This window comes from Ranitomeya variabilis, chromosome 3 (genome assembly GCF_051348905.1).
Source record: "Ranitomeya variabilis isolate aRanVar5 chromosome 3, aRanVar5.hap1, whole genome shotgun sequence".
Classification (NCBI taxonomy): Eukaryota; Metazoa; Chordata; class Amphibia; order Anura; family Dendrobatidae; genus Ranitomeya; species Ranitomeya variabilis.
This window is the reverse complement of record NC_135234.1, coordinates 730,730,614-730,746,997: the sequence shown is the minus strand read 5'-3', so window position 1 is coordinate 730,746,997 and position 16,384 is coordinate 730,730,614. Positions and strand designations below refer to the sequence as shown.

Genomic DNA, 16,384 nt, shown 5'->3' with positions numbered 1-16,384 from the left:
ACAGTGCGTCCTCCACAGACCCCCATAACAGTGCGTCCTCCACAGACCCCCATAACAGTGCGTCCTCCACAGACCCCCATAACAGTGCGTCCTCCACAGATCCCCCATAACAGTGTCCTCCGCAGACCCCCATAACAGTGCGTCCTCTGCAGACCCCCATAACAGTGCGTCCTCTGCAGACCCCCATAACAGTGCGTCCTCCGCAGACCCCCATAACAGTGTCCTCTGCAGACCCCCATAACAGTGAGTCCTCTGCAGACCCCCATAACAGTGTGTCCTCCGCAGACCCCCCATAACAGTGAGTCATCCATACATCCCCATAACAGTGCATCATCCACAGACCCCCATAACAGTGCGTCCTCTGCAGACCCCCCATAACAGTGCGCCCTCCACAGATCCCCATAACAGTGCGTCCTCCACAGACCCCCATAACAGTGTCCTCTGCAGACCCCCATAACAGTGCGTCCTCTGCAGACCCCCATAACAGTGCGTCCTCCACAGACGCTTATAACAGTGTCCTCAGCAGACCCCCATAACAGTGCATCCTCCGCAGACCCCCATAACAGTGTCCTCTGCAGACCCCCATAACAGTGAGTCCTCTGCAGACCCCCATAACAGTGTGTCCTCCGCAGACCCCCATAACAGTGAGTCATCCATACATCCCCATAACAGTGCATCATCCACAGACCCCCATAACAGTGCGTCCTCTGCAGACCCCCCATAACAGTGCATCCTCCACAGACCCCATAACAGTGCGTCCTCCACAGACCCCATAACAGTGCATCATCCACAGACCCCCATAACAGTGTCCTCTGCAGACCCCATAACAGTGCGTCCTCTGCAGACCCCCATAACAGTGCGTCCTCTGCAGACCCCCATAACAGTGCGTCCTCCACAGACCCTTATAACAGTGTCCTCAGCAGACCCCCATAACAGTGCGTCCTCCGCAGACCCCCATAACAGTACGTCCTCCGCAGACCCCCATAACAGTGTCCTCTGCAGACCCCCAGAACAGTGAGTCCTCTGCAGACCCCCATAACAGTGAGTCCTCCGCAGACCCCCCCATAACAGTGCGTCCTCCGCAGATCCCCATAACAGTGCGTCCTCTGCAGATCCCCATAACAGTGCGTCCTCCGCAGATCCCCATAACAGTGTGTCCTCCGCAGATCCCCATAACAGTGTGTCCTCCGCAGACCCCCATAACAGTGTCCTCCGCAGATCCCCCATAACAGTGCATCCTCTGCAGATCCCCATAACAGTGCGTCCTCTGCAGATCCCCCATAACAGTGCGTCCTCTGCAGATCCCCCATAAGTGTCCTCCGCAGATCCCCCATAACAGTGCGTCCTCCGCAGATCCCCATAACAGTGCGTCCTCCGCAGGTCCCCATAACAGTGTGTCCTCCGCAGATCCCCATAACAGTGCGTCCTCTGCAGATCCCCCATAACAGTGTCCTCCGCAGACCCCCATAACAGTGCGTCCTCCGCAGATCCCCATAACAGTGTGTTCTCCGCAGATCCCCATAACAGTGTGTCCTCCGCAGACCCCCATAACAGTGTCCTCCGCAGATCCCCCATAACAGTGCGTCCTCCGCAGATCCCCATAACAGTGTGTCCTCCGCAGATCCCCATAACAGTGTGTTCTCCGCAGATCCCCATAACAGTGTGTCTTCTGCAGACCCCCATAACAGTGTCCTCCGCAGATCCCCCATAACAGTGCGTCCTCCGCAGACCCCCATAACAGTGCGTCCTCCGCAGACCCCCATAACAGGGCGTCCTCCGCAGACCCCCATTAACAGTGCGTCCTCCGCAAATCCCCATAACAGTGCGTCCTCCGCAGACCCCCATTAACAGTGCGTCCTCCGCAAATCCCCATAACAGTGCGTCCTCCGCAGATCCCCATAACAGTGCGTCCTCCGCAGACTAGAATCTGCCAGCGCCTCACTGCTCAGTGTCTAGAAGCCATGTTGTTTATGGGCAGATTACCTGTAAAAGTAACAAAATGCACTTTCTTTCCCTTCTGTGAATCGGTCCCATGATTAGATAGTTGGATAGAAGATAGATATATTTTACTGCGATTAAATTTTCAGTCCCAAATGTCCCGACTCAAACATGGCGGCTCTGCAGCCTCCGTCACGTTCAGCGCATGCGTGTTTCCGAAAAGGCAATTTAGTGGTGCGTCACAGCGGTTAGGCGCGGACTCAGCGGAGCGGTTGGCGCATGCGCAGACAGTAGTTTGTGCCGTTTGTGGACGCTGAGGCGGTGAGGAGCTCGTGGTGGCGTGTGGTTATCCCTTGTGGCAGTAGCATAGCTGGGGGAGGGCAGAGGGGGCCATGTCACATGAAGGGGCCCACCGGAAGCCAGGGCCACTTCTGTGAGGAGACAGAACACAGCATAGGAGCAGAGCAGTATAATGTCTGCTCCCGGCTGACGGAGACTCTGCAAGCTGGCTATTAGCACAGTGGCCGGCTGCAGAGTCTCCCTCCTGCAGTGAATGGTTTCGCCCGTCTGACCTGATGATGAAGCTTTTCCTGGCTGCAGTTATCTTCACTCTGTGCACGCTGGGATTGGCTCGTGCACGCTGGGATTGGCTCAGGCACGCTGGGTCCTAGTGCCCACCCAGCATTTTACTTACACTTCCTGGTCCTGCCTGCAGTGAAAGCTTTATCAGTAAGTGGGGATGGAACTTATTAGGTTTATTACATTCAGGTACGTCATTGTGAGACCATGGGGTATTGTGGGGGCTGAAAGTGAGTGAGGGGGGGACAGGGTACTGGGGGGTGAATGTGAGACTATGGGGGTATTGTGGGGGAGGGGGACAGGGTCCTGGGGGGAGGGGGGTGAATGTGAGACTATGAGGGTATTGTGGGGGAGGGGGGACAGGGTACTGGGGGGTGAATGTGAGACTATGGGGGTATTGTGGGGGAGGGGGACAGGGTACTGGGAGGAGGGGGGTGAATGTGAGGCCATGGGGGTATTGTGGGGGAGGGGAGACAGGACACTGGGGGGTGAATGTGAGACCATGGGGGTGTTGTGAGGGCAGAAGGTGGGTGAGGTGGGACAGGGCACTGAGGGGTAGATGTGAGCTGATGGGGTATTGGGGCTGAAGTGGGGGAGGGGGGACAGGGCACTGGGGGCTGAATATTATAATGTTTTGTTATGATATTATATGTACTCCATCATGTAATATTTGCTGGCTGGAGATTGGGGGGCGGTTAGGGGCTTTTGATACGTACCACCTGGGTCTTTTATGAGTATTAGTATAAGGAGCCACATACAGTAACCAATAGCTACATCACATTTACAGCACCACTCCAGCATTATTTTTTATTTCATTGCTGGAGCGGTGCTGAAAATCCCCGTCCCCTGCCCCCTGTCTGATACTCACCTTCCGGCGTTTTCATCTGTTTTAGTCTCCTCTCGGCTCCGTCTCCTGCAGTTTGTGGCCTGTCCGAGGCTCCAGTGTTTCATGGAGCAGCGCAGAGGTCACTAATCAGTGTGAGTCTGTGGGAGCCTCGTTCTGGACTCTTTCTCACTCTCAGGCTATGTGCACACGGTGAGGATTAGCCGCTGCGGATTCGCATCAGTTTTCCATCTGGTTTACAGTGCCATGTAAACCTATGGAAAACCAAATCCACAGTGCACATGATGCGGAAAATTCTACGTGGAAACACTGCGTTGTATTTTCCGCAGCATGTCAATTCTTTTTGTGGATTCTGCAGCGTTTTACACCTGCTCCTGTATAGGATTCCGCAGATGGTAAAACGCAGGTGAAATCTGCACAAAAAACACAGGAAATCCGCAACAAGTGCACATAGCCTCATAGTCTTACATTGAGCGCTTGTGACATTGCTTCTAACTTCTGGCCTGTCAGAAGCTGCGCTCACAAGTTTGAGCCGTGGGACTGCAGCAGTGCCCCAAAATAGTGACTACGCCAGAGGATGAGTAAATGAGCAGGGCATCCAAATCATGACAGGGAGCTGTGAGTCCATCACACTGTGCATATGGGAGCTGCGGGCCCATCACACTGTGTATATGGGAGCTGTGGGCCCATCACACTGTGTATATGGGAGCTGCGGGCCCATCACACTGTGCATATGGGAGCTGCGGGCCCATCACACTGTGTATAGGGGAGCTGCGGGCCCATCACACTGTGTATAGGGGAGCTGCGGGCCCATCACACTGTGTATAGGGGAGCTGCGGGCCCATCACACTGTGTATAGGGGAGCTGCGGGCCCATCACACTGTGTATAGGGGAGCTGCGGGCCCATCACACTGTGTATAGGGGAGCTGCGGGCCCATCACACTGTGTATAGGGGAGCTGCGGGCCCATCACACTGTGTATAGGGGAGCTGCGGGCCCATCACACTGTGTATAGGGGAGCTGCGGGCCCATCACACTGTGTATAGGGGAGCTGCGGGCCCATCACACTGTGCATATGGGAGCTGCGGGCCCATCACACTGTGCATATGGGAGCTGCGGGCCCATCACACTGTGCATATGGGAGCTGCGGGCCCATCACACTGTGCATATGGGAGCTGCGGGCCCATCACACTGTGCATATGGGAGCTGCGGGCCCATCACACTGTGCATATGGGAGCTGCGGGCCCATCACACTGTGCATATGGGAGCTGCGGGCCCATCACACTGTGCATATGGGAGCTGCGGGCCCATCACACTGTGCATATGGGAGCTGCGGGCCCATCACACTGTGCATATGGGAGCTGCGGGCCCATCACACTGTGCATATGGGAGCTGCGGGCCCATCACACTGTGCATATGGGAGCTGCGGGCCCATCACACTGTGCATATGGGAGCTGCGGGCCCATCACACTGTGCATATGGGAGCTGCGGGCCCATCACACTGTGCATATGGGAGCTGCGGGCCCATCACACTGTGCATATGGGAGCTGCGGGCCCATCACACTGTGCATATGGGAGCTGCGGGCCCATCACACTGTGCATATGGGAGCTGCGGGCCCATCACACTGTGCATATGGGAGCTGCGGGCCCATCACACTGTGCATATGGGAGCTGCGGGCCCATCACACTGTGCATATGGGAGCTGCGGGCCCATCACACTGTGCATATGGGAGCTGCGGGCCCATCACACTGTGCATATGGGAGCTGCGGGCCCATCACACTGTGCATATGGGAGCTGCGGGCCCATCACACTGTGCATATGGGAGCTGCGGGCCCATCACACTGTGCATATGGGAGCTGCGGGCCCATCACACTGTGCATATGGGAGCTGCGGGCCCATCACACTGTGCATATGGGAGCTGCGGGCCCATCACACTGTGCATATGGGAGCTGCGGGCCCATCACACTGTGCATATGGGAGCTGCGGGCCCATCACACTGTGCATAGGGGAGCTGCGGGCCCATCACACTGTGCATAGGGGAGCTGCGGGCCCATCACACTGTGCATAGGGGAGCTGCGGGCCCATCACACTGTGCATAGGGGAGCTGCGGGCCCATCACACTGTGCATAGGGGAGCTGCGGGCCCATCACACTGTGCATAGGGGAGCTGCGGGCCCATCACACTGTGCATAGGGGAGCTGCGGGCCCATCACACTGTGCATAGGGGAGCTGCGGGCCCATCACACTGTGCATAGGGGAGCTGCGGGCCCATCACACTGTGCATAGGGGAGCTGCGGGCCCATCACACTGTGCATAGGGGAGCTGCGGGCCCATCACACTGTGCATAGGGGAGCTGCGGGCCCATCACACTGTGCATAGGGGAGCTGCGGGCCCATCACACTGTGTATAGGGGAGCTGCGGGCCCATCACACTGTGTATAGGGGAGCTGCGGGGCCTTAGGCCGGCCTCACACTCAGCGTATGTAAATACGGTCCGTATTTTACGGCCGTAATACGCAGAAAAGTCCCCAAAATAGTGATCCGTATGTCATCCGTAGGCAGGGTGTGTCAGCGTATTTTGCGCATGGCATCCTCCGTATGGCATCCGTACTGCGATATTTTCTCGCAGGCTTGCAAAACCGACATCTAATGAATTTATGTGCTCAAATGTCCGGTAAAACATATATACAGTGTATATATATGTCATTGATATATATAATATTCTGTATTTATATTTAATTCAGCGCGATGTATGTGAAGAGCCGGTGATTCAATTGCCGGCTTTTCATTTCTCCTTCACAAACCCGACAGGATATGAGACATGGTTTACATACAGTAAACCATCTCATATCCCTTTTTTTTTTGCATATTCCACACTACTAATGTTAGTAGTGTGCCTAACTAATGTTAGTAGTGTGTATGTGCAAAATTTGGGCGCTGTAGCTTGTAAAATAAAGGGATAAATTGCGGAAAAAATTGGCGTGGGCTCCTGTGCAATTTTCTCTGCCAGAGTGGTAAAGCCAGTGACTGAGGGCAGATATTAGTAGCCAGGAGAGGGTCCATGGTTATTGCCCCCCCCCCCTGGCTAAAAACATCTGCCCCCAGCCACCCCAGAAAAGGCACATCTGGAAGATGCGCCTATTCTGGCACTTGGCCACTCTCTTCCCACTCCCTGTAGCGGTGGGATATGGGGTAATAAAGGGTTAATATCACCTTGCTATTGTAAGGTGACATTAAGCCAGATTAATAATGGAGAGGCGTCAATTATGACACCTATCCATTATTAATCCAATTGTATGAAAGGGTTAAAAAAACACATTATTAAAAAGTGTTTAGTTCATTAAAATAGACAGGTTGTTTTAATATTTTATTGCTCTCTCAATCCACCTGAAGACCCTCGCTCTGAAAAATAATAAACCAACAATATACATACCTTCTGATGATCTGTCACGACCCACGAAGTAAATCCATCTGAAGGGGTTAAATCATTTTACAGCCAGGAGCTGTGCTAAAGCACTCGCTCGTGCCTGTAAGCCCCCGGGTACTAAAAGGAAAGCTGGGTGATCTGTACTTACATTGAGTCGCGGTGAGGCGCCCTCTGCTGGATGTCCTCATGAACTGGAGCCTTGCAAAAGTTCACACGCTCGAGTTCATATGAGGTGGGCGCCTTGTCGCGTTTGGAGACCCCCTGATGAACCTAAACAGTGGAAATAAACGCCAACCCTAACAGCCCTACCCCTGACCCTAATCTTGACCCTAACCACAACCCCAACATAACTGTAACCCTCATACCACAATCGTAACACCCGACCCTAACCCTAGCTCTAACCCTAACGGAACATGGAAATTAATAATTTTTTTAAATTTTATTTTTACCTAACTAAGGGATGATAAAGGGGTTTTTTATTTAGTATTGTTTTTTATTTCTCCTTCGCCACATTGGGGGACACAGACCGTGGTGTATGCTGCTGTCACTAGGAGGCTGACACTAAGTGATACAAAAAAGTGTTAGCTCCTCCTCTGCATACACCACCCGCTGGCTCCAGACAGAACCAGTTATTGCTTAGTGTCCGTTGGAGGCACACTGGTCTGGTCTTCAGACCTAATGTTTTTTTTTTTTTAATTTTATTCATCTTTTTCCTTTTTAGATTTTTATTTTTACTATAGACGAATGGGGAGACGAATCCTTTCAAGGTTCCGATCTCCTCAAACCATCAACAGGCAAGCACGGAGAGTGTCGCCTCTCCGTATCCTCTCCTGCGACGTGGGATGCCAAGCCTGGGCTGATTCTTAGGGGCGACGGGCCCCTTCAAGGACACCGATCTCCCCGCACCATCAACAGACGAGCACATGGAGTGTCGCCTCCACGTATCCACTTCCGCAGCCAGGCCTAATGCCGGACATTCAGCCCTATCCCATCCTAGAGGATTAACCCTTTGGATGTACAGAGGCCCATCTCGTGGCGTCCAATCAGCCACCACTGTTAAAGCGGATGGTACAAGGAGGTGGACGGTCCCTCTCCACCTCCCTATTAAAGGGGTGGTGTATCGAGCATGATCCCTTTATCCCTGCATGTCCAAGACCAGCAGCGGCAGCAGGAGGATATGTACCCGCCGCATTTCGCTGGCTTACTTGCCACCCAGCAGCTTCTCCAGGTAAGTGCCGGGGCTGGAGGGCTCTGGGCAGGCGGTCTGTGGAGGCGCTGGATAGAGGAGGGGGCTTTTCCTGATGGTGGTGGCGCTGCCTGGCCCTTCTGGTACCTGCGCTGATAAATTTAGTCCCTAGCTTCGGTTCTCTGCTAGGCTGCATTCTGTAACTCCGCCCCCGCTATGATGTGTCCCAGCGGCTCCGCCCACCTTTCTGGCGCTTCTCGTACAGGACGAGAAGGGCCTCTTCTAATCTCGGCGGCCTTCTCCCACGGACCCTCTGGACACACACTGGCATTTGGCAGTGGTCTCAGGCAATTTGTCGGGAACAGCTCCCCGCAGGCGTCAGCACTCTCTGGGGAGGCTCAGCAGCTACAGTGCCATGCAGAAGGACTTGGGGACACAGGATCTGGGTAAGGGAGCGCTTCTCTAGACCACCCTCCTGCCTGCTGTAACCCTTTCACTGCAGAAGTTTCTTAAGTTTTTAAAGGGGACACATAGAAGGGTACAATGTCCCAACCTAAAGCATCTATAAAGGCTAACAAGGCTATTGCAGCCTTTTTCACTTCATGTACCTCCTGCCAGTCTTTGTTTCCTTAGGCTCAGACTAAGCTGCTCTGCAATGCATGTGACCCCCAAACGCCCTCTGGAGCCCGCCGCCACCACCGAGCCCAGTGTACCTAGCCCCCATGAGTGGACTTCGACACTGTCACAATCCATGGCTTCTCTGGCCAAAGTGATTGAGTCCCGCCACGATCCCTCCAGGGGTCAGAGAATGCGCAGGTCTGACATAAATGGATCCTCTCCCATATGGGAGCAGTCGATCAGTAGGTGTCAAAAGCACTCTTGAAACCTACAGGCGCCTAGGAAAAGGATCAGCAGCACGTCCCCAGAGCATTCACATGCATTCTTGTTTGCGAGTTACGCTTCTCGCTCTCCCTCCCTAGGGGTCAGTTACTACTGCGATTCTGAGTACAAATCAGGCGGCCCCTTGGACTTGGATTCGCAAGACTTCCAGGTGCTCGCATAGGCAGCACATATACTAAAATTGGAAGGATACAGAGAAGATTAGCATGGCTCCTGCGCAAGGTTGACACGCAAATTCGTGAAGTGTTACATAAAAATGGTGGATTCGCTGATAGAGGCGGTCAATCTGACACGTTGAAGAGAAATCTGATTCCGTTCCGGATCGAGCCGCGTCCTTTAAGAGGACTAAACACCCCCATAAGAATTTTGCAGTCCACCCTGAGTTTACGACCATACGCAATCGTCATAAGGAGCGACCGGACAAACGCGTCACAGGACAAAAGTCTCTTGAAGCGAAATATCCTTTTTTGGCTGTGCTGAGGAAGGATTGGGCTGATTCCCCTGTTGTAGACCCTCCAGTTTCTCGCCTGGCATCCAAGACCCTTTTATCTGTAACGGATGGGTCATCCTTTAAAAGTCCCACAGACCATCAGATGGAACACCAGGCTCGCTCTGTTTTTTGAGGCCTCAGGCTCGGCCCTCTGTCCTTCAGTCGCTGCAGCATGGGTTTCTAAGGCGATAGTCTTCTGGGCAGATACCCTGGCCAAATCCATTCAGAGCGGTAATTATCCCCTCTGAAGTAGTACATCTTGCCAGTCAAATTTCGTGGCCTGGACATTACCTGGTACACGCTTTTTGGTTGTGGCTGGCTGTTCTGCTCTATCGGCAGCGAATGCAGTCACAATCAGCAGAGCATTATGCTCAGTGTGGAAAGTGGACTCTGCGTAAAAAAAAAAAAAAAGTCCTTGATATCGCTGCCTTTCCAAAGTGGTTGCCTATTTGGTGAGAACATGGATCAGCTTATTTCTGATGCCACGGGAGGAAAGAGTAAATTTCTTCCCCAGCAGAATCTTAGGCGTCTTTTTCGGAGACATCAACAATTCCGTTTCCGATTTCTTTGCTCCAACCTGGGCTGGTCCACCGCCACAACCTTCCCCGGGTCAGGGCGCTCCCCACACAGGGACAGAGGTTCTCGAGTCTCCTACAGACCTAGTCGACAATGGCAATCTTGCCCTCAACAGTTGAGATCTAAGGGATCTAGGTCTAAGAGATTTTCCGCCGCTGACTCCTGGTATCGTCTGGTCGACACTGGCAGGGTGGGCGGCCGCCTACTTCTATTCAGTCAGGCCTGGCTGTCCGTATTTTACAAGACCTGAAACTTCTAAACAAGTTTGTCAAGGTTTGTCATTTTCGCATGGAATCTCTGCATTCAGTCTTCGCTTCTATGGAAGAGGGAGAGTTTTTTGGCATCCATCAACATCCAAGATGCTAAGCTACATATCCCGATCTTTCATCCGCCACTAGAGATTCCTGCGCTTCACCATTCACGACCAGCATTTCCCATTCTGAGTCACTCCGCAAGACGGGGTCATTACCCCGATTCCGGGAAATGAGAAGTTACAGGGTTTCTATTCGAATCTATTTGTGGTCCCAAAAGAGGATGGTACAGCCAGGTACATCCTGGACCTAAAGCTTCTGAACAATTCTGTCAGAGTACGACATTTGAGGATGGAGTCTCCCCTCTCCAAGGGTTCCTGCACTTCGCCATCCGCGAAGAACATTTTCAGTTTAGCCTTGCCCTTAGGCCTTGCCACCGCCCCCAGGGTGTTCTCAAAGGTCATGGCGGCCGTCATGTCCAGTCTACATTCTCAGGGCTTGGTCATCTTGCTAGCCCTTCAGCAAGGGGCCCGAGCACTTTGTCAACCATCTGTTCGTTCCATCCGTCTTGGCATGTGGGACAACATGCGCTTTGGACGCATGTGACAGGAGCCTCTTCTCCCTCGTCATCATACTGCCCAGGGGAAATGGTCTCCTCAGGAGTCTTCTCTTCCCATCTACTGTATGTGCTAGAGATCCGAGCGATCTGGTTGTTCCTGCGGCGGTTCCATCGTCTCCTGACAGGCTGTCCCATCCGAATTCATTCAGACAATGTCATGGCCATGGCTTACAGAGGGGTCATCTGCGGCAATGCGCGAGGTGGAACACATACTTCACTAGGCCAATAGGAACCACTCGGTTATCTCGGCTGTTCACTCCCGAGCATGGAAAACTGGGCTGCGGACTTCCTCAGCTGTCCAAGGCCTGCCCTCGGGAGAGTGGTCTCTTCATCCGGAAATTTTCTAGCGGACCTATCTTCACTAGAGGACACCAGACGTGGACCTGAATGCCAAGATGCTCGAGTTTGTAGCTCGATCACGGGACCTGAGAGCCATCGGGTGGACGTGCTCGTCCTTCCGTGGAGTCAGTTTCGTCTTCCCTACATGTGTTCCCCCATTGCTTTTGCTTCCAAAGGCCTTCAGGAAGATCAAAGCAGAGGGAGTACCGGTTATCCTAGTTGCTCCAGACTGGCCACGCCGAGCGTGGTACGCAGAATTAGTGCAGCTTGTCAGACATCCTTTTGCAACCACCAGATCGACCAAACCTGCCTTTCCAGGGCCCGTTTGACACCAGAACTCAGGGCCCTGAGTTTGAGGGCTTGGCCGTTGACTCCTTGTTCCTAACCGTAGCTGGTTTCTCCCATGAGGTAGTTTCCACCATGATTAATGCTCAGATGCCGGTGTCAGTACGCATCAGAAGCTGGTGTTAGTACGCATCTATCATCAGACCTGGAAAGCCTTTTTTGAATTCCTTCAGTCCGGGTCTGTACTCGGGCCTAGCGCCGAGCTCCCTCAAAGGGTGGGTCTGCCTTGTCCGTATTGTTTCAGAATAAAGTCTCTTCCAAACCGCAGGTGAGAACTTTTTCTGGGAGTCTCTTGTGTGGTACCTCTACATAGCGCCCTTAGACGCCTGGGGCCTTAACTTGGTCCTAGGTGTCCTATAGGAATCTCCCTTCGAACCGTTACAGGTTGTCTCTCCTACCTCTCATGGAAGGTCGCCTTCCTAGTCACGGTAACATCAATCAGAAGGGTCTCGGAGCTAGTTGCTCTCTCCTGCCAAGCGCCTTTTCTGACTTCAGACACAAGGTAGTCCTCAGGCCGTCCCTGCCCTTCCTTCCAAAAGTGGTGTAGTTGTTTCACCTTATCGAGGGTATTGTCCTACCCTCGTTTTGCCCAGCACCGTTGCACCGTGTGGAGAAAGCTTTTCACTCTTCGGATCTTGTGAGGGCTCTCAGAAGGTACGTGTCTAAGACGGTGCCTTTTTGCCAGACAGACGCCCTGTTCGTGCTCCCGAAGGGGCACCAGAAGGGATCGACCGCTTCTAAGTCGACAATAGCCACATGGATTCGGTCGGCTATTCGAGAAGCTTAATGCGGGGATCAAGGCACACTCCACTCGGTCGGTAGGTGCATCATGGGCCATTCTGCATCAAGAGTCTGCGGAGCAGGTTTGTAAAGTGGTGACCTGGTCTAGCCTGCACACTTTCTCAAAGCATTATGATGTCCATACTCGGGCACCAGCAGGTGCGGGCCTGGGTAGACTAATTTTGCAGGCAGCGCTAGCGCGTCTTTAGACAGCGGATGCTGGGAGTTTACTCTGTTATTTCCCACCCAGGGACTGCTTTGGGACATCAGACGGTCCTGTGTCCCCCAATGTGGCGAAGGACAAACGGGGATTTTTATGTACTCCTCGTAAAAACCTTTTCTCCGAGCCACTCATTGGGGGACACAGCACCCACCGTGTTGGACTGAAGGCTGCTATTGTTTTTCTGATTTAACATGATGTACCTATTCTTGATGATTATAATCTCCTACTGCTTGGTCACTAAACTGGTTTTGGGCTGGAGCCAGTGGGTGGTGTATACTGCAGAGGAGGAGCTTACTTTTTTTTTTGTATTCACTTAGTGTCAGCCTCCTAGTGGTAGCAGCATAACACCCATGGTCCTGTGTCGCCCAATGAGCGGCTCGGAAAAAAGGATTTTACGGTGAGTACACAAAAATCCCTGTTTTGATCATGTGATAGGGTCTATCACAGTGATCGAAATGAAACAATAGGAGAAATCTTTTCTTCCTGGAAGAAGATGATGAGGGGTGGGTGCCAGAGCCGGAGGTACTAGGGGCGGATCCCATTTCTCTCTGCTCTGATGTGCTAGATCATTTCAGAGGAGAGAGAAATAAATGGAAAATCTGAAACCGTTACCAGAAAGCAGCAGCATAAAGGACATTATATAGCACCACTGAACAGTATAGCTGTGAGTCCAACTCTGGGGTGGATCAAACACTTACTAGAAAGCATCTTCAGCCTAGAAGATATTATAGAGCAGTACTGAGTAATGTAGCTGGAAATCCAGCTCTGGGATGAGTTGAAGCAGTTACTAGAAAGCAAGATGGAGGTCATTGTACAGAGCCATGTACATGGAAATCCAGCTATTAGGTGAGATTAAACACTTACTAGAAAGCGGCAGCATGGAGACAGGCTAAGTTCACATTTGCGGTCGGCGCATGCTTCATGCGCCCCTATATTTAACATGGGGGCGCATGGACATGCGTCGCACTTGCGTTTTGCGCCGCATGCGTCACTGCGGCGCACGCGTCCGGGCGCAGAGGGTGCCGCAAGTTGCATTTTTGCTGCGTCCAAAATCAATGAAAAAAAGGACGCATGCGGCGCAAAAAGCAGCGTTGTGCATGCGTTCACATTTGCGTTGTGCGTTGCGTCGCCGACGCTGCGGCGCACAACGCAATTGTGAACGTAGCCTAAATTATACAGCTATACTGAGCAATATAGCTGTGAGTCCAACTAGGGTGAGACTAAACACTTACTAGAAGAAAGGCCTCTCACTGATCTCCGTATAGCCTTCAATAGGCAGCTATCCTGTGATCCCTCAGTGAGCCGGCAGTCAGCCTTGTAATGAGTAGGATGATGCACCTTAGCAGTTTTTCAGGGTGAAAAAAAAAATATATTTTTTTTTCCATTTATATATTGAAATTGATCTGTTTCCTTTGCAGAAGTAAAAGATGAGCGGACGAGCCAGATCCCGGGCCCGCGGACGAGCTCGTGGGCAGGAGCAGGCCCCACAAAGACCACCTGGACAGGTTTGTACCCCACTCATTAACCCTTTTAGTAATTCCTGCTGCTTTTTCATAATGGAGGGGCTTCAAGCGGTTTTTTTTTTTCCCACAATGCATTGCATTGCTCTCTAATCCTGCAGAGGCAGCAGAATTATGGGAGTCTGGGTCCAATTTTTTTTTTTTCCTTACTATATTATTGAATAACTCTCGAATTTACAGGTACAGCAGACCCAAGGACCCCAGCCAACAGTCAGACCACCGCAGCCCCAAGGACCCCAGCCAGCAGTCAGACCACCACAGCCCCAAGACCCCCGGCCAGCAGTCAGACCACCGCAGCCCCAAGGCGCCTGGGCAGCAGTCAGACCACCGCAGCCCCAAGGCGCCTGGGCAGCAGTCAGACCACCGCAGCCCCAAGGCGCCTGGGCAGCAGTCAGACCACCGCAGCAACAAGGCGCCTGGGCAGCAGTCAGACCACCGCAGCCCCAAGGCCCCCGGCCAGCCGTAGTCAGAGCACAGCAGCCTCAAGAATCCTGGCCGGCACTCGGACCACAGCAGCCCCAAGACCCCCGGCCAGCAGCAGTCAGACCTCAGCAGCCAGCACCTGAGCCTTTGCTGGTCGGAAGAGGGCGCCAGAGAGGCCCGCCGGCAGCGGCAGCAGAGAGACCAGCGCCCGAGGGTAAGTGACCTTAATGTTCCAGGGTTAAGTGTGAAATCTGACTGAGAGGCTTGTCCGTGTGTCATGAATCGGAGGTGTTTGGTTGCCCCCAGTTCTTCATCAGGGATTTATTTATATCCCAGTTCAAGTTTGGAACTTGCAGCTCTCTGGCACCCACCCCCCCCCCCTTCCTTACCCTCAGGTTAACTACACCTAGGATAATTAGTCACCAGAAAGGCTTCCTGCTCGTGTACTGACTATCGGGCACGCTGCAGTGAGGGCGTTATACCTATTCCCAATCACAGGCAGGAAATCCACTTATAAAACCCTTTCCGTCACTGCCAGCTTTGCTCGACAAGCTCAAAACGCTTTGCTGCCACCAGCTCCTATTACTATGATTAATAGTGGGTTGGCTCCTGACCCGATCAGTAGCAATGGCTTAGGTCGGAGGACTTGGGGTACGTTTAGAGCAAGGAGAACAACACAAGTAAATATTAAATCTTTTACTCTAAGAAAGATTAGGCAGTGTTTACAAAAAGTATAAAAACGATATTACAAGATGAGGCAATTACAGTATGTACAGAACGATTACAAAATAAAAAGGATTAAAGATGAAAAGCACTTACAGTTCACTCATATCATGGCTGCCATGGGGCGAAGGAAGTGACATCCCAATGCATCAGGCTGGTTGCTGAGCCTCCTGTAGCAGGCTTCCTAGGCAAAAGACCACCTCTCAACCCAGCTGGTCAATGTTATGCCCTGTGCTTCATGACCGCACTGATTGGGCGAAGCTATGACATGCAGTCCCTTCTGGAAGTTATGAAAAACATTACATAGGCCATAACTCAGGGTGGGAACCTCGTAGCAGGGCACCAAAACAGTCATTCTCCCAAGCATGAGATTGCCTTTCATTTAAGTTCAAACATGACTTGGCTATGTGACTTGGGTAAGCAGTAATGCTTTTCTCAGGTTCTGCTAGGCGCTGAGCTTCGAAAACGCATGGGAGGGTAGCTCTACTGATGCACATTCCAAAAATGTAAGATTCCCCCTATCCCACTTAATCGATGCCATTATATTTGGTCTTAAAATGAACACTGTACTAGACAAAGAGATGGCCATGAGGCTGTAGGCTGCTTTTAACCAGTTCAGAGCCATAAAACTAACCAGCGAGGTTGCTAGCACACTGGTTTCACATTACAGCTGCACAGCCTTTCTGGTGTCTCCGCAATATATTGGCATCTTTTGGTCACCTCACACCCCCCTTGGGGAAAAAAAAATTATCGTATTATAAAAATGAAGTTTCTTTTAAAAATATTTGTGGTTTGAACATTTTCGAAAAAAATATTTTTTTATTGAAAATTTCCCAAGCCACAAATTTGATACAATATATTTATAATTATTATGTGTGTATAGTATGAGTGTGTATAGTATGTGCATATATATTATTTTTGTGGCTTTAAATAATTTGTAAAAAGATATATGGTATGTACAATGCTCAAAAAAAAATAAAGGGAACACTAATAAAGGGAGTCCTTTTTGGAAGTGCATTTGAACAGCAAGGTGGATTGCTGTTGAGGTGAAATAGAGGGGAACAAAAAAATCTTTAAATCTTCAGCATAGCAAGTGTGAACGAGCTGAGTGGGACCTGAGTGTAAGTGTGAACGGCGGTAAGTGTGACTTGTGATTCAGTGACTTATGAATCAGGGAGTTTCCAAGGGAGGAATTGCTGTCTGGTTTTTTATTAATACTTTGT

General features: G+C 51.8%; 1 protein-coding gene and 1 non-coding gene across 3 annotated transcripts in view; both read left to right on the top strand.

Annotated features, from left to right (window-relative positions):
* Positions 1–2,178: 2,178 nt before the first annotated feature.
* The window catches only part of LOC143817215 (piwi-like protein 1), a 119,202-nt gene continuing 104,996 nt past the window's right edge, over positions 2,179–16,384 (top strand). The window contains exons 1-3 of one of the 2 annotated variants that reach the window (XM_077298427.1): positions 2,179–2,259; positions 13,914–14,000; positions 14,196–14,652. In XM_077298427.1, coding sequence (XP_077154542.1) covers positions 13,923–14,000; positions 14,196–14,652 — 535 coding nt within the window. In that variant the 5' untranslated portion in view covers positions 2,179–2,259; positions 13,914–13,922. Of the gene's footprint in view, positions 2,260–2,343; positions 2,668–13,913; positions 14,001–14,195; positions 14,653–16,384 lie in introns of those variants that run through there. The other variant, XM_077298428.1, reaches the window with a different exon arrangement.
* On the top strand, positions 9,024–9,130 carry LOC143764019 (U6 spliceosomal RNA). Its single transcript, XR_013213007.1, has one exon. It is a non-coding gene; the product is annotated as a U6 spliceosomal RNA (small nuclear RNA).